General features: G+C 47.7%; 1 protein-coding gene across 3 annotated transcripts; it reads left to right on the plus strand.

The window, feature by feature from the left end:
* Positions 1 to 9,790: 9,790 nt before the first annotated feature.
* LOC139177213 (uncharacterized) lies at positions 9,791 to 17,356 on the plus strand. Of its 3 annotated transcripts, XM_070771763.1 has the most exons (9): positions 9,791 to 11,180; positions 11,429 to 11,464; positions 12,429 to 12,579; positions 14,957 to 15,094; positions 15,214 to 15,256; positions 15,347 to 15,384; positions 16,207 to 16,259; positions 16,335 to 16,544; positions 16,755 to 17,356. In XM_070771763.1, exons 3-9 carry the CDS (start codon positions 12,502 to 12,504, stop codon positions 16,924 to 16,926), a joined length of 732 nt encoding a protein of 243 aa, XP_070627864.1. In that variant the 5' UTR covers positions 9,791 to 11,180; positions 11,429 to 11,464; positions 12,429 to 12,501; the 3' UTR covers positions 16,927 to 17,356. The 3 variants fall into 3 exon arrangements, with proteins under 3 accessions (XP_070627864.1, XP_070627867.1, XP_070627865.1); XM_070771766.1 differs by lacking the exon at positions 12,429 to 12,579 and having other exon boundaries at positions 16,755 to 16,906; XM_070771764.1 differs by lacking the exons at positions 9,791 to 11,180; positions 11,429 to 11,464 and having other exon boundaries at positions 11,537 to 12,579.
* Positions 17,357 to 17,668: the final 312 nt, after the last annotated feature.

The following is a 17,668-nucleotide window of genomic DNA, read 5'->3' on the forward strand; positions in this document are numbered from 1 at the left end:
CAGAGAGGAGACAGCGGCAAAGTCGTGCACAGACCCAGGGCCCACCGTGGAAGGCGGTGCTTGGATGGGCTCTTCACGAGAGACCAGGCTGGGGTCACGTCCTTCATGCTGCCCTTTGGACTTGGAGATTCTGTCGGGATGGTTTGGGCTGCCCATCACAGAACATGAAGGGGTTAAGCTGAACTGACGTGTGCACACGACCATGTGTAAACTAGATGGCTAGTGGGAAGCTGCTGTGTAGACAGGGAGCTCAGCTCAGTGCTCTGTGACGACCCAGAGGGTGGGATGGGGGTGGAGGGAGGTTCAGGAGGGAGGGGATATATGTATCCACATGGCTTCCCTGATGGCTCAGCTGGTAAAGAATCTGCCTGCAATGCAGGAGACCTGGGTTTGATCCCTGGTTTGGGAAGATCCCCTGGAGAAGGGAAAGGCTACCCACTCCAGTATTGTGCCCTGGAGAATTCCGTTGCAGAGAGTTGGAAACGACTGAGCGACTTACATTTCACATGGCTGATTCGTGTTGTACAGCAGAAACTAAAAAACGTTGTAAAGCAATTATATTCCAATTAAAAATAAAAACAAACAGGGTTTAATCTGAGCTGACCTTCACCCCAGGCAAAGGCGAGAAGGAATTCCATTTCACAGAAGTACAAGCCAGGGGTGTGGCAGGCTTTGGGTTCAGTAACATCCTGAGGATTCCTCCTGTAAGACGGGGTCCAGCAATTATTGACATCATCACAAGGCAGGGCTCTGTGGCGGGTTGAATGCATGTGCTTCCTCTAAAAGATATGTCCAGTCCTCCCCCCAGTACCTGGGAATGGAGCCAATTTGAAAAAAGAGTTTAAGAATTTTTGATGTGAAACATTTTTAAAGTCAATATGGAGTTCATGATCTGAGCCATAGTCAGCTCCTGGTCTTGTTTTTGCTGACTGTGTTGATCTTCTCCATCTTTGGCTGCAAAGAATATAATAAATCTCATTTTGGTATTGACCTCTGGTGATGTCCATGTGTAGAGTCTTCTCTTGTGTTGTTGGAAGAGGGTGTGTGCTATGACCAGTGCATTCTCTTGGCAAAACTATTAGCCTTTGCCCTGCTTCATTCTGTACTCCAAGGCCAAATTTGCTGTTACTCCAGGTATGTCTTGACTTCCTACTTTTGCATTCCAGTCCCCTATAATGAAAAGGACATCTTTTTTGGGTGTTAGTTCTATGTTGTAGCCACGCATTCTGGGAAACAAACTCACTCAGAAGGCCAATGCAGATAGTGGAGTGCAGTTTATTACACCGGTGGGCCCAAGGCAGAGTCTCCTCTTAGCCAAGGACCCCAACCAGTTTTTGTGAAAACCTTATATACCCTAAGTGTACATGCTCAAATCCACCTCCCCAAACTCCTTGAAACTAGTTGGGACAAGATAAAAGATATGATCAAAGTTAACCCATGATTCATGTGTCACAAGACTAGATAAACAGTGGGTATTTATCAATAGGCCTGTGGCCATATCCCGATAAACATAATGGAATTTACCACTTTGTTCTGTTACAGAGATAATTAGCTGCCGGGGTCCAGCCCCAGCAGGATCCAGGGGTACCCTCAGGATGACGACCTAGGTGAAAGGATAGCAAAGCAGAGAGCAGGGCTTGATCTTCCTTGATAAGCACAGGAAGCCAGTAAAGCTCCTGGCATGGAACTTGCTCTGTTCATGGAGGCCGCAGGTGCCCTCTTGGTGGGGTGAGGACGCAAGATGCCCCCTCCCTAGTGAAGATGCAGGGCGCCTTCCCCATCGGGTCTTAGAAGCCCAGGCAAAAAAGTGAACTCAGAGAGCCCCTGTGCCCCAAGGAGTCGTCCTGAAGGAAGAACAGAGAGAGAAAAGGAGGGAAAACGAAAAGAATGACACGGGGAGACCAAGCTTCGGTGAGCGAGGCCCATAACTTTATTTTCAAAAGGAACTTTTATACCTTGACTTGTACATAGAGGGAAATGAAAGATGCAAAGTCATGCAGAGTCAGCCCAAACATTACATCTGTTTTGTCTTTATCAAAACCAGGATTTTTTCTGCATACCTTTCCCATAAACAGTGTTCTGTACAATATCTTCTGGCCTTGGAGGCCTGTGGACATTTTATGACCCTTTTTTGATAAAGGCTGCTCAACCAGAAAACTTATTTTCCCTTGAAGTGTTTTTTCTTTATATTTCTAATCTATGTCAGCCTCAGAAAGTGCTAAACAGAGTTACATTCTCACAGAGCAAAGGTGCAGTGAGTTACAATGAAGAAAGAACCAATTAGCTCAAAGGTCTGATGAGGTTAATTCCAAGGCTGCTGCTTGTTTTTCTTACATTCCAACCATGTTAACCAATGCACTCCCAGGTGCACAGTGGGTAAGGGATGTGGGCACTTGGCAGCAAGCATTGGCCCAGTAATGAAGTCTTTACCAGTACTATCTAGTCTAATAATTTTTCATCCCTTGAAGGACTCTATGCTCATTAGGACTTTTAGAATGTTTTGGCTTCCCGTGCCTTTCAAGGTTGGGGAGTTGTGAACAATCATGTGTGTTAATTGCAAGAGTATGGATAAACCTGTCAGGCAAGCTAGAAAGCCATCAGAGGGGTTAAAATAGAAATCTTCCTTTCATGCCCAGGAGGCTTATTAATTAGAGCCCTAAGTTGACATTTTCCAGAGAAGGGTGGTCGGGGATAGCCCCCTGTTAATGTCAGAAGAGTTGGTGAAAGACACAAAATAGTAAGACAGACAGACTCTGGTTTGGGGGTATATACTCCAGCAGATCCAGGGGGTCCCTTGAGGCCTGATCCGCCTTTGCCTGTCAGGTCTCTTCCACATGACCTTGGTCATGGGTGGGATCTCCCGTGGTGGCTCCCAGCAATTAGCATATTCTTTTAGGCAATGGAGAGTCCAAATACAAGTCCTGAGGCTCTTTTATCCGGGGGTCTGGTTTTCCACTGGTATGCCACTTCTATAGACACAGGGCACAAAGTTCAGAGTCCATTGGGAGGGTGACCATGCGTGTAGCCTCATGTTCGCAGCCTGGCCTAAGACGGAGTCCAGTTCTGTCTGTTTCCTCCTTCACTAGAAGGTCTTGCAGGTCAACTTCATATTCTTCTGCATTGCTGGTCGGGGTATAGACTTGGATTACTGTGGTAGTGAAGGGTTTGCCTTGGAAACGAACAGAGATCATTCTGTCGCATATTGGGCACCTACTGACCTGGGGAGTTCATCTTTCAGTGTTGTATCTTTTTGCCCTTTCATACTATTCATGGGGTTCTCAAGGCGAGAATACAGAAGTGGTTTGCCATTCCCTTCTCCAGGGGACCACGTTTTGTCAGAACTTCCACCATGACCCATCCGTCTTGGGGGGCCCTACACAGCATGGTTGATAGTTTCATTGAGTTAGACTAGGCTGTGGTCCATGTGACCAGACTGGTTAGTTTTCTGTGACTGTGATTTTCAGTCTGTCTGCCCTCTAATGGAGAAGGATAAGAGACTTATGGAAACTTCCTGATGGGAGAGAATGACTGAGGGGGAAACTGGGTCTTGTTCTGATGGGCGGGGCTGTGCTCAGTAAATCTTTAATCCAATTTTCTGTCAATGGGCAGGGCTGTGTTCCCTCCCTGTTATTTGACCTGAGACCAAACTACTGTGGTCCTTAGGTGTTGCAAGTAAGTAAGACAGTAGGTGTTGCAAGAGGGCATCTGAGGGCAGACACACTGAAACCATACTCACAGGAAACTAGTCAATCTAATCACACTAGGGCCACAGCCTTGTCTAACTCAATGAAATTAAGCCATGCCCATGGGGCAACCCAAGACGGGCAGGTCAGGTGGAGAGGTCTGACAGAATGTGGTCCACTGGAGAAGGGAATGGCAAACCATTTCAGTATTCTTGTCTTGAGAACCCCATGAACAGTATGAAAAGGCAAAATGATAGGATACTGAAAGAGGAACTCCCCAGGTCAGTAGGTGCCCAATATGCTACTGGAGATCAGTGGAGAAATAACTCCAGAAAGAATGAAGGGATGGAGCCAAAGCAAAAAGAATACCCAGCTGTGGATGTAACTGGTTATAGAAGCAAGGTCCTATGCTGTAAAGAGCAATATTGCATAGGAACCTGGAATGTCAGGCCCATGAATCAAGGCAAATTGGAAGTGGTCAAACAGGAGATGGCAAGAGTGAATGTCGACATTCTAGGAATCAGCAAACTGAAATGGACTGGAATGGGTGAATTTAACTCAGATGACCATTATGTCTACTACTGCAGGCAGGAATCCCTCAGAAGAAATGGAGTAGCCATCATGGTCAACAAAAGAGTTTGAAATGCAGTACTTGGATGCAATCTCAAAAACGACAGAATAATCTCTGTTCGTTTCCAAGGCAAACCATTCAGTATCACAGAAATCCAAGTCTATGCCCCAACCAGTAATGCTGAAGAAGCTGAAGCTGAACGGTTCTATGAAGACCTACAAGACCTTTTAGAATTAACACCCAAAAAAGATGTCCTTTCATTATAGGGGACTGGAATGCAAAAGTAGGAAGTCAAGAAACACCTAGAGTAACAGGCAAATTTGGCCTTGGAATACGGAATGAAGCAGGGCAAAGACTAATAGAGTTTTGCCAAGAAAATGCACTGGTCATAGCAAACACCCTCTTCCAACAACACAAGAGAAGACTCTACACATGGACATCACCAGATGGTCAACACCGAAATCAGACTGATTATATTGTTTGCAGCCAAAGATGGAGAAGCTCTATACAGTCAGCAAAAACAAGACCAGGAGCTGACTGTGGCTCAGATCATGAACTCCTTATTGCCAAATTCAGACTGAAATTGAAGAAAGTAGGGAAAACCACTAGACCATTTAGATATGACCTAAATCAAATCCCTTATGATTATACAGTGGAAGTGAGAAATAGATTTAAGGGACTAGATCTGATAGACAGAGTGCCTGATGAACTATGGGCGGAGGTTCATGACATTGTACAGGAGACAGGGAGCAAGACCATCCCCAAGAAAAAGAAATGCAAAAAAGCAAAATGGCTGTCTGAGGAGGCCTGACAAATAGCTGAGGAAAGAAGAGAGGCGAAAAGCAAAGGAGAAAAGGAAAGATATAAGCATCTAAATGCAGAGTTCCAAAGAATAGCAAGAAGAGATAAGAAAGACTTCCGCAGGGATCAATGCAAAGATATAGAGGGAAACAACAGAATGGGAAAGACTAGAGAACTCTTCAAGAAAATTAGAGATACCAAGGAAACATTTCATGCAAAGATGGGCTTGATAAAGGACAGAAATGGTATGGACCTAACAGAAGCAGAAGATATTAAGAAGAGGTGGCAGGAATATACAGAAGAACTGTACCAAGAAGATCTTCACAACCCAGATAATCACAATGGTGTGATCACTGACCTAGAGCCAGACATCCTGGAATGTGAAGTCAAGTGGGCCTTAGAAAGCATCACTATGAACAAAGCTAGTGGAGGTGATGGAATTCCAGTTGAGCTATCTAATCCTGAAAGATGATGCTGTGAAAGTGCTGCACTCAATATGCCAGCAAATCTGGAAAACTCAGCAGTAGCCACAGGACTGGAAAATGTCAGTTTTCATTCCAATCCGAAAGAAAGGCAATGCCAAAGAATGCTCAAACTACCGCACAATTGCACTCATCTCACACGGTAGTAAAGTAATGCTCAAAGTTCTCCAAGCCAGGCTTCAACAGTACATGAATCGTGAACTTCCAGATTGTGGATGGGGAACACATGTATACCTGTGGCAGATTCATTTTGATATTTGGCAAAACTAATACAATTTGTAAAGTTTAAAAATAAAATTAAAAAAAGCATTAAAATAAATAAATAAATAAATATGGAGCTAATAAAATAGTATTATTTTGAGCTTAAAAAAAAAAAAGAAAGAAAAGGCAGAGGAACCAGAGATCAAATTGCCAACATCCACTGGATCATCAAAAAAGCAAGAGAGTTCCAGAAAAACCTCTACTGCTTTATTGACTATGCCAAAGCCTTTGACTGTGTGGATCACAATAAACTGTCGAAAATTCATCAAGAGATGGGAATACCAGACCACCTGACCTGCCTCCTGGCCAATCTGTATGCAGGTCAAGAAGCAACAGTTAGAACTGGACATGGAACAACAGACTGGTTCCAAATTGGGAAAGGAGTACGTCAAGGCTGTATATTGTCACCCTGCTTATTTAACTTATATGCAGAGTACAGCATGTGAAATGCTGGGCTGGATAAAGCACAAGCTGGAATCAAGACTGCTGGGAGAAATATCAATAACCTCATATATGCAGATGACACCACCCTTATGGCAGAAAGCAAAGAAGAACTAACGAGGCTCTTGATGAAAGTGAAAGAAGAGGGTGAAAAAGTTGGCTTAAAACTCAACATTCAGAAAACTAAGATCATGGCATCTGGTCCCATGACTTCATGGGAAATAGATGGGGAAAGAGTGGAAACACTGAGAGACTATTTTTTGGGCTCCAAAATCACTGCAGATGGTAACTGCAGCCATGAAATTAAACGAAGCTTGCTCCCTGGAAGAAAAGTTAATACCAACCTAGACAGCATATTCAAAAGCAGAGACATTACTTTGCCAACAAAGGTCAGTCTAGTCAAGGCTATGGTTTTTCCTGTGGTCATGTATGGATGTGAGAGCTGGACTATAAAGAAAGCTGAGTGCCGAAGAATTGATGCTTTTGAGCCGTAGTGTTGGAGAAGACTCTTGAGAGTCCCTTGGACTGCAAGGAGATCCAACCAGTCCATCCAAAGGAGATGAGTCCTGGGTGTTCACTGGAAGGACTGATGCTGAAGCTGAAACTCCAATACTTTGGCCACCTGATCGAAGAACTGACTCACTGGAAAAGACCCTGATGCTGGGAAAGATTGAAGGCAGGAGAAGGGAGTGACAGAGGATGAGATGTTGGATGGCATCATCGACACAATGGATATGAGTTTGAGCAAGCTGCAGATAGTGAAGGACAGAGGAGCCTGGCGTGCTGAAGTCCATGGGGTTGCAAAGAATTTGACATAACTCAGAGTTGAACAAGTCACAGAGGTGGTGTTATTTGTTACAGGGGTTGGAGGAGCCTAAGGCAATCTCTTTGGTGGAGGTCATGAGGTGGCTACCAGAGCCAATTTGGGCTACTTGCTTTCTTGTGTGTTTTTTTGTCCAGTGAGGGAGAGAGAAGTACTTCTTTCGTGCCTCTGATTGGGCTGTCTCAAGTCATGTGCTCGTCTTGTGTGTGTGCTAAGTCGCTTCAGTTGTGTCTGACTGTGTGACCCCATGGACTGTAGCCCACCAGGCTCCTTTATCCATGGAATTCTCCAGGCAAGAATACTGGAGTGGGTTGCCATTTCCTATTCCAGGGGATCATCCCAACTCAGGGATAGAACCCATGTCTCCTGCATTGCAGGTGGATTCTTTACCATCCGAGCCACCAGGGCAGCCCTTGATCAGTAGACAATGTAGCTTAAGACTTGGTGAAAGAAAGCCTCTTAGGAGGGAACTGTGCTTTACGCTGTAGTCCATCAAGTGTAGTGAACCGCAAAGCTGTGACCAGGCTTGGGCAGGTTTTTGTTTATCTCCCCTATTACACTGTCCATTAGGCACCTCCCCAGGGCAGAATCTCCCTGTCGGTTTCTGTTCAGTTTATAGCAGCAGTCTCAGCATTTCCTCCCTCAAAATGTAGCCTACGAATCTACATGCTCGAGGGAAAGCTAATGTGTAAAAGAACCTTGATTGCATTTGTAAAAAAGTGCATTGATTGCCTTCATTTAACACAGAAAGGCTGGAGAATATGTAAAAGTCAGCCGTATGGCTTCAGCAAATAATGGCGCGTTCAAGGAAGGAAACATTTTGCAGCCATTCAGTAAGCATGAGCCCTGTTTTCCTGTTAAACAGCTCGTCTGGGAGAAGAGTTCAACGAGGACATAGTGAAATGTGGGTGGGAGGGACTTAGAGTGGATCCCAGCCAGTGGGGACATCACGGTACCTGGAGCAAGATAGTAGAAAGAGGGGCGGGAGGTAAACACTGTCTCATGAACAGGCACTGCTCTCTCCACGTGGCCAGGACCAGCCATCATTAACAAGCGTCCAAGAGAGAGCTTGGAAAGTGAGAGGCCGCCCAAGGAGCCCTTTGGGGCTGGAAGCTCAGGAGCGGTGAGCTTCTTAGGTGTGTCTCCTTAGAGGTGACACATTAGGAGGACATGCATTCTCGGGAGGTGGAGGGGGTCACAAGAGGAGATGTGTAGGTTGACGGCCAAGATCCGGTGGATCTGATGAGATGGAGTTGAGAGGAGGAGAAAGCAGAGGCGGCTGAGACGGAGGGAGGAGAAAACATGTCTTGTGCCACCAAAACCGAGGATGGTAGGTTTTAGGAGAGCCTGGGACCCCCAGTGGCAGAAAGAGCAGAGAAACATGGAGCTGACCTGGGGGGAGGATGCGTGGGCTGAGCCAGGGGGGCTCATGACCCTCCTTGCCAATCTTGGGGTGCTGCTCATAGTTATGAGGGCTCCTCCCTGGTTCACTGAGACCAAGGCACTCAAAACCTTCTCTGCTGAACCAGGCGTTAACCGTGGAGACCCCGGGATCACCAGAAACATGGCGGCTACAGCCAAGCGGATGAGAGCCTCTGCACTTTGGCCCCCAGGGCAGCGCCTGGGGACAGAGAACTTGCTCACGGGGAACTTGCCCTGTCTCATACCAGACTTCAAAGACATTTTTTTTTTTTTTTAGAGGGAGGATGGATTGGGGGATTGGGATTGACATATACATCAGTTCAGTTCAGTCGCTCAGTCGTGTCTGACTCTCTGCGACCCCATGAATCGCAGCATGCCAGGCATCCCTGTCCATCACCATCTCCAGGAGTTCACTCAAACTCACTTCCATTGGTGATGCCATCCAGCCATCTCATCCTCTGTCCTCCCCTACTCCTCCTGCCCCCAATCCCTCCCAGCATCACAGTCTTTTCCAATGAGTCAACTCTTCGCATCAGGTGGCCAAAGTACTGGAGTTTCAGCTTTAGCATCATTCCTTCCAAAGAACACCCAGGGCTGATCTTCAGAATGGACTGGTTGGATCTCCTTGCAGTCCAAGGGACTCTCAAGAGTCTTCTCCAACACCACAGTTCAAAAGCATCAATTCTTCAGCGCTCAGCCTTCTTCACAGTCCAACTCTCACATCCATACATGACCACTGGGAAAACCATAGCCTTGACTAGACGGACCTTTGTTGGCAAAGTAATGTCTCTGCTTTTCAATATGTTGTCTAGGTTGGTCATTTACACACTGCTATGTATAAAATCGATAACTAATCTAATGAGAAAGAATTGTGCAGCACAGGGGACTCTACTCACTGCTCAGTGGTGACCGGAATGGGAGGGAATTCAAGGAAGAGGGATACATGTATACGTGTGGCTGAGTCACTTTGCTGCCCACAACATTGTAAAGCAACTACACCCCAGTTTAAAAAACGAAGGTCCTACAGGGTCTGGAATACATAATGTATATACTTCTGAATATACATAGTTATATATATGTATAAATATATATAATATACATGTGCTTATACACACAGTAATATACATGTAATAATACGTGCACAATCACATACATATACCTTTATATATTTATGTGTAATTAATAAATTATGTATATAATTATATATTTACATGTAATTATATATAATTTTATATACAATTTTATATGGACTTCCCCAGTGGCTCAGCAGTAAAGAACCCACTGACTAATGCAGGAAATGTGATCCCAGGGTCAGAGAGATCCTCTGGAGGAGGGCATGGGAACCCACTCCAGTAGTCTTGCCTGGAGAATCTCATGGACAGAGGAGCCTGGCGGGCTACAGTCCATGGGGTTGCAGAGAGTCGGACACAACTGAGCAGGCGCACACATATATACAATTACATATATTTATATGCAATTATATATAACTGTATATTGATTGTCCCTTGAACAACATGGGTTTGAATGGCCTGGGTCCACTTACATAAGGATTCTTTTTTTTTTTTAAGTTTATTTATCTATAGGCAATTAGTGTATCCAGTGACTAATTAATGTATCAAGTGACTCCCACGTGCCAAATCGCATGTGAAACTCCAGAACAGTCCTACTCAATGTCACTTATGTCTGTGTGGGAAAGAATTGATGATGAAAACTGTAGGAATGGAATGAATATCAATGCTTCCTTTTTCTCTTTTTTTTCAATAATGAAGTCTCAACCTCATTGTTTCTTTGATTTTCTTTCAGTTTCTTTCAGTTTGAATATGATATACCTAAAGTTTAGGACTTGTTTTGGGGGTGTTTTGGGTATTCATTTTTTATTGAGGCATAACTGGCATATCACATTATATTACATGCAGATGTTTTTCTCTAAAACTTTTTCTTTCTTTCTTTCTCTGTGACTTGGCCGCATCTTTTCACACCCACCGTTACTGCAGAGAGTCCATATCGTACAGAAGAATTGGTCTTCCAGGCCACTTCCCGGACCGACCCACACTACTCTCCATAAAATTCTCAGGTCTGATTAAGGTTGGCAACACCATCCCTCATAGTTTCGTATATCAGATTCAGTCTTTTCTAGTTGCGTGTGACCTCCTATTTCAGGGGGAGGAGTAAAATTTCTCCTTAGATGTATGTGTAGTCATTCGTGTTCGACTCTCTGTGATCCCGTGGACTGTAGCCCCACCAGTCTCCTCTGTCCATGGGATTCTCCAGGCAAGAATACTGGAGGGGGTCGCCATGCCCTCCTCCAGGGGATCTTCCCCACCCAGGGATCGAACCCGCGTCTCCTGTGTCTCCTGCGTTGCAGGCGGGTTCTTTCCCCACTGAACCATCGGGGAAGCCCTGCGGCAGAAAAGCAGGTCTTTGTGGAGGGCCGGTCTCTCACATCTTCGTGGCCGGAAAATCACGGCAGGAAACCCGCAGGTAACTCACGCCCAGCCCGGGCGCTGTGCGGGCGGGTGGAGGGGCACTGTCTCTGTCTTGCACAAGCAGCGCTTCCCCTTCTGCCGGGCAGGTGACACTGTCTCCGCGGCGGGAGGTCTCTGGCCCGGCGGCGCGGTCCGCGGTGCAGCCGTGCTGGGCGGGCTGCGCGCCGCGCATCGCCATGTCCCCGGGCGTCCCTCTTCTGCTCGGGCTCGGTGAGCCGGCCGCGGGTGGTCCTGTGGGAGCCTGGGGGTGTGGGAAGAAGGCGCCGAGGAGGGGTTCTTAAGCGGGTTCCTCTGCTGGGACTCCCCTCTGTGAGGTCCCGGGACAGGGAACTGCAGAGGCGTCACCCGCGGGCCGCGTTTCTCCGGTTCGGTGTGGATGTCACGCCCCAAGCTCGAGGCGTTTGGGAGCCCACTGTGTTATCGGCCGTCTTCTCTCACCAAGTGTTTCTCTGTTTCAGTGTTTTGCCGGGACCAAGGGATTTGGGCACAGACCGGTGAGTGGTGCCTCGCTTTTTCTCCCAGAGAACTCCGAGTTGGACGTGGGGTGAACTTGTGTAGCCTTGACAGAACCTCAGCCTCTCACCTGCACCATCCCCTCCTCCACACGCTTCGCTTAATTAATTTAAATAATTTGTTTTTATGTATTATTTATTTTTTGGCTGCACTGGGTCTTCGTAGCTGGGCGTGGCCTTTCTCTAGCTGCAGTGAGCAGGGGCTCCTCTCTAGCTGGGATGCTCGGCCTCTCACCGCGGCGGCTTCCCTTGTTCCCAGAGCACAGGCTCTTGGCTGCCAGGCTTCAGTGGATGCGGCTCCTGGGCTCTAGAGGCGGACTCTATTTGTGGCGCACGGGCTTAGTTGCCCCTTGGCATGCGGGATCTTGCCGGACCAGGGGTGGAACCGATGTCTACTGCATTGGCGGGCGGATTCTTTACCACTGAGCCACCAGCTGTTGTTCAGTCGCTCCGTCGTGTCCTACTCTTTGCGACCCCATGGACTGCAGCACACCAGGCTTCTCTGTCCTTCACTGTCTCCTGGAGCTTATTCAAACTCATGTCCATTGAGTCAGTGATGCCATCCAACCATCTCATCCTCTGTCTTCCCCTTCTCCTCCTGCCTTCCATCTTTCCCAGCATCAGCGTTTTTCAAATGAGTTAGTGCTTCACAGCAGGTGGCCAAAGTACTGGAGCTTCAGCTTCAGCATTAGTCCTTCCACTGAATGTTCAGGGTTGATTTCCTTTAGGATGGACTGCTTAGATCTCCTTGCTGTCCAAGGGACTCTCAAGAGTCTTCTCCAACACCACAGGTCAAAAGAACCAATTCTTTGATGCTCAGCTTTCTTTATGGTCCTTTCCTTATACATCACTACTGAGCCACTAGGAAATACCTTAATTTATTTTTTGTATTTTAATTCTTCAACATTTTGCCAATCTTCGGTGGAAAACCTCTTCCCCTCTCTAGAAAGCTTCCTGATCTCCAGCTATTCCCCATCGGCGCAGATGAGTCAAGGAGGAAATGCTCGGGTTTTGAGCTAATGCAGAAAGAGAACACAGCTGAGATCGACGTTCAGAACACAGACACAGAGAACCGGGGACATCTGCGCAGGCCCCAGGTCCCTCTTTGGGTTCGGGAGTGTCACTTGTTGGGGGCACTGTGCGTCCTCTCCATTTGCTGTCACCTCACCTGCCTCCAGGTGGCTCAGTGGTAAACAATCTGTCTGCAATGCAGGAGATGTGGGTTCGACCCCTGGGTCGGGAAGATCCCCTGGAGAAGGAAAAGGAAACCCACTTCAGTGTTCTTGCCTGAGAATTCCATGGACAGAGGAGCCCGGTGGGCTACAATCCATGGGGTCGCAGAGTCGGACACGACTTGGTGACTAAAGAACAGCAACAGTAATTGCTTCCAGCTCTCTCAGCTATGGGAGTTCTCTTCACAAGGAAGGCACTCTTGATTAGGAGACAGACTTGAAGTAAAATGAAGACATCAAGATTTGCTGGTTCATGACCTTTTGTAAGCAATTTCCTCATTTGAGCCCCAGGTTCCTTCTTTCTGTAATGAAATTACCGGAGTTCTCTGGAGGTCCAGTGGTTAGGTGCCGTTGCCATGGCCAGGCTTCAATCTCTGATTGAGGAACTGAGGTCCTATAAGCGGTGCAGCACAGCCAAAAAAAGAAAAAGAAATAATAACAGAGTGTTGCATCAGTTAAGATACGATCCTGTCATGCTCAGACAACAAGCTTTTGCTCAAAGTAGGCATTGTTGTTTAATGTTAACAGTTGCTAGGTAACATGTGTTGAGGTTTTCCCATCTGCCAAGTGCTATTCTCAACATTTATACATATGATCTCATTTTAATCTTATGAATCTATCAAGAGGTAAGTTAGTTTTTTCATATTCCAGATATATGGAGCCCTGGTTGTGACCTCAACATTGTACTAAGTGTTTGGCATAGGTTTTTAGTAAGTTAATTGAAATATAATCGAAGTACAATATTATAGCAATTTCAGTTGTGCCTGGTGGCTCAGATGGTGAAGAACTGGCCTGCAATGCAGGAGACCTGGGTTCGATCCCTGGGTTGGGAAGATGGGAAGATCCCCTGGAGAAGCGACCGGCTACCCACTCTAGTACTCTGGCCTAGAGAATTCCATGGACTGTACAGTCCATGGGGTCGCAAAGAGCAGGACACAACTGAGTGACTTTCACTTTCCCACTATATAATGATTGGACATTTATATACCTTATTAAATGATTACCAGGATGCGTCTGGTAACATCTATTCTCATGTAAAGTTATTACATTATGATTGAGTACATTCCCTGTGCTGTGTATTTCATCTCTGTATTTTTTTTATTCTGTAACTTAAGGTTAGTGCTTCTTAATCCCCTTCAGTCACTTCGGCAGCTGCCTGGTTATTCTCTGGTTCTGTAGGTCTGCCCTTGTTTTGTTCTTTAGATTCCACATGTGAGAGCTGGTGGCATTTGTCTTTCTCTGACTTACTTCACTTAGCCAAACGCCCTCTAGATCCACCCATGGTGTCACAAATGTGCAAAATTTTATTTTATCTTTTATGATTATCTTTTAAAACATTAACTCATTAATCTTGGCAGCGTTGGGTCTCTGCCGCTGTGTGAGGCTTTCTCTTGTCGTGGAGCACGGGCTCTCTAGTTCTTGCAGCTCGCAGGCTCAGTTGTTGTGGTGTGTGGGTTCAGCCGTTCCGAGGCACGTGGGATCTTCCTGGACCGTGGATGGATCCATGTCTCCTGCACTGGCAGGTGGATTCTTAACCACTGAGCCACCAGGGAAGCCCAGGGTTGTTGTTGTTCAGTCGCTCAGTCATGTCTGACTCTTTGCGACCCCATTGACTGCAGCATGCCAGGCCTCCCTGTCCACTATCTCCCGGAGCTTGCTCAAACTCATGTCCATGGAGTTGGTGAAGCCGATCCAACCATCTCATCCTCTGTTGTCCCCTTCTCCTGCCTTCAATCTTTCCCCGCATCAGGGTCTTTTCCAATGAGTCAGCTCTTTACATCAGGTAGCCAAGATACTGGAGTTTCAGCTTCAGCATCTGTCCTTCCAATGGATATTTTCAGGACTGATCTCCCTTAGGATGGGACTGGCTGGATCTCCTTGCGGTCCCAGGGACTCTCCAGAGTCTTCTACAACACCACAGTTCAAAAGCATCAATTCTTCGGTGCTCAGCTTTCTTCATAGTCCAACTCTCATATCCATACATGACTACTGCAAAATACAGTAGATAGTTTTGTTGTGTAATTTATCTCAATATGCAGAAGAGTAACAACTTCTGTGCACTGGCTCATGTGTCTAGATTCTGTTACTGCATAGGTTCACCAGTTTCCAAAGCATCCACTGACTTGCTCGTATATGGAAGGCGCACAGTACTTATACAGTAAATACAATACCTGTGTCCTGAAAGGGTGACTTGGTCCAGCCGGAGACCAACCACAGATCTGTACTGTCCTCCAACTCCTAGACCTACCTGAAGTCTACCAAAACCCTCTTGAAGAAAGATCCCTTGCCGTCGTGTCTGGGACTTCCACCATCGAGCTCCTCCCGCTCCTCTTCCTCCTCTTCTTTTTCATCTGCATGTGCTGCTGTGGAGGCCAACAGGGTACGTCCTAGAAGGGGAAGGGTTCCTGGAAGGGGAAGGGGTCAGTGGGTGGGGGGAGCGTAGGGAGGGGCTTGGTGGGTCCCCTGCCAGCCGGGGCTCTCAGCACTGCCTCTCCATAGGTTCCACTGATAATGAGACCAAGAGCCAACCGGATTTTAACAGGTAGGACAATCTGGACTCTTCCCAGTAGAAAATGCTGTTTCTGTCTCATTCCTCAGACCCACCTTAATGCATCTATCTCCTTTCCCTCAGCTCTAACCCTGGCATGGACTTCTCAGAAGAAAATCCCGGTAAGAGGAGTGATTAGGCGAGGGAGCCGGGCTGGGGGAAGGCTGCCTTCAGGGGCAGATAGAGGCATCTCGGAAGAAGCCGAGAGGCTGGGGCAGGCCTTACCGTGTGTGATGTCACTGCCCTTCCCTACTTCCAGTCGTCCATCTGAAAGCAGCTGGTGTCATTCCTGGGGGCTCTGAAGAGCCCTGTGCCACAGTCCTTCCTGTCTCAGTGCAGAGAAGAAGTCAGTGAGCGCGAAGCAGTAGATAAGAAGTGATTTACTAGAAAAGGACACTTGCGAGGCTTACAAGCGGGCCGAGAAGGCGGTACCACCCCCGGGAATTTCCTGGGCTACAGTTTTATAATCACAGGAAAAGTGGGGAGGGGAAGACCTTCTTTGACTTTCCTGAGTAGACATCACAGTTCCATCATCAGCTCCTCCTCCCGGTTGAGCAGGTTCCTCTGGCCCCTCCCTCAGGTGTCAAGCAAGGTCGACAAATGGTTGTTCTTTTTTAATGTGTGTAGAGAGCATGTCCCATGGATCATTAAATTCAGAGCTCCCTGGGCAGGCTGTGGGGCTCACGCCACTACTGGTTCATTGTTGGGGGCAGGTCTCCTGCTTCTGGTGCGTGGTTCTGTTGCTAAGCAAACCTGCTTTCTGGAGTCATCCGCTTACAGGGGTCTCCCATACTGTTTCTACCAACAGTCCCCTGGGGGACTAACTATTGAATCACCTACTTGGTCTGCTCACTCCACCCCGTCACGGCTCTGAAATACAGATGGCAGGACTGGGTGACCAGAAGGCCCTTCCTGGAAGCCTGTCCTCTCCTCTTTCCTTGCAGATGATGTCTCGGTGCACCTCCCACCGGAGGAGGACAGGCAGAGGGACATGCAGGTGAGTCTCACCACCTCCCCCCACCCCTCCCCTGGCCCCTCCCCCGGGGCTCACCCCTCACTTTGTGTCTCCCAGGTTCACCCCGAGGAATGCCCATGGGGCTCTTCTGAGTCCTCCACTGAGCCGCACCAGGATTCCTTCATGGAGAGTGAGGTTTCACTCCCATCTTGCAGCCCTGAGGACTCCTCAGTATAGCCCCGCATGGACCCGCCTTCACTTCATCCAGAGAGCGGAGCTGGAGCTGGCTGTGTGCCCTCCATGGCGCAAGGGCCCCTTAAGGAGTGTGTGAGTCATCATCTTGTGTGTGAGTGTGTGCGTGCACCTGCCCAGTGCGTCTGACTCTTTGCGACCCTGTGAACTGTAGCCCACCAGGCTCCTCTGTCCATGGGATTCTCCAGGCAAGGATACTGGAGTGGGTAGCTATTCCCTTCTGCATTTCCTTCTCCAGGGGATCTTCCTGACCCAGGGATCGAGCCCAAGTCTCTTGCTTTGCAGGCGGACTCTTTTACCACTGCTCCACCTAGGAAGCCCCAGTCCTCACTTTGGAGCTCCCCGAAGACTCAAGAATACAGAAGCCTTGTCAGTCGTCAAGAAATTCTGGGATATGAGAGATGGAACTTTTCCTGCTGTATCAGTGAACATAGGGTATCACAGTCATGGGCGATGACGGCCACCACGGCTGCTGAGCTGGTGAGCCCTGAGGGTGCTCAGGAAGGAAAGAACACAGCCATCTAGCAGCCATCAGACTGCGGCCACCACTGAGGGTGAGCCCGGAGGGAACTTGGGACGTGAAAACAGCAGGATCCTGGCCCCAGACAGCTGAGGCGCGCATCGAAGTGATGATTTCAGCGAGCCCGGACGCTTCCATCTTCCCATACGTAGAAAAGCGCTAAATTCTCTAACTTGGGATAGTTGGTTTTCTTTAATTGGTGGTAGCGTTCGAGGTTCAGATTATCTGCCTTTTGTTGCGAAGCTTCTTTATTACCTGGCTCCTCCCCTCGCCTCCTCTGAGCAGTTCTCTCGGGGTTACTTGAGATGCTGCCTCCCGGGCTTGAGTCCTAAGAATATCTGACAAATTAAACATAACTCTCAACGTTTAGGTTGCGTGTGTATTTTTGGCAGACAGATGCATCACACAACTCTCAGCAGATTCCTGGTCCTCACTAGAGAACACTTGCTTCTCAGACTCCAGTGAGGGTCAAATGAGGGAATGCTTGAACAGTGAGAAGCAGCTGTGAGCTGCTGTTCAGTCACTCAGTCGTCTCCAACTCTGTGACCCCATGGACTGTGGCAAGCCAGGAGTCCATAACCAACACCCGGAGTCCACCCAAACCCATGTCTATCAAGTCAGTGATGCCATCCAAACATCTCATTCTCTGTCGTCCCCATCTCCTCCTGCCATCAATCTT

The sequence above is a fragment of the Bos indicus genome, chromosome 18 (genome assembly GCF_029378745.1).
Source record: "Bos indicus isolate NIAB-ARS_2022 breed Sahiwal x Tharparkar chromosome 18, NIAB-ARS_B.indTharparkar_mat_pri_1.0, whole genome shotgun sequence".
In the NCBI taxonomy this organism is placed as follows: Eukaryota; Metazoa; Chordata; class Mammalia; order Artiodactyla; family Bovidae; genus Bos; species Bos indicus.

Bases quoted from the DNA above. Each gene is read 5' to 3' on its own strand.
- LOC139177213 (XM_070771763.1), top strand. From the start codon at position 12,502: ATGCAGAAAGAGAACACAGCTGAGATCGACGTTCAGAACACAGACACA. The intron at 15,257-15,346 runs GTAGGACAATCT...CCTTTCCCTCAG, and splicing joins AGCCAACCGGATTTTAACAG to CTCTAACCCTGGCATGGACT. The intron at 16,260-16,334 runs GTGAGTCTCACC...TGTGTCTCCCAG, and splicing joins ACAGGCAGAGGGACATGCAG to GTTCACCCCGAGGAATGCCC.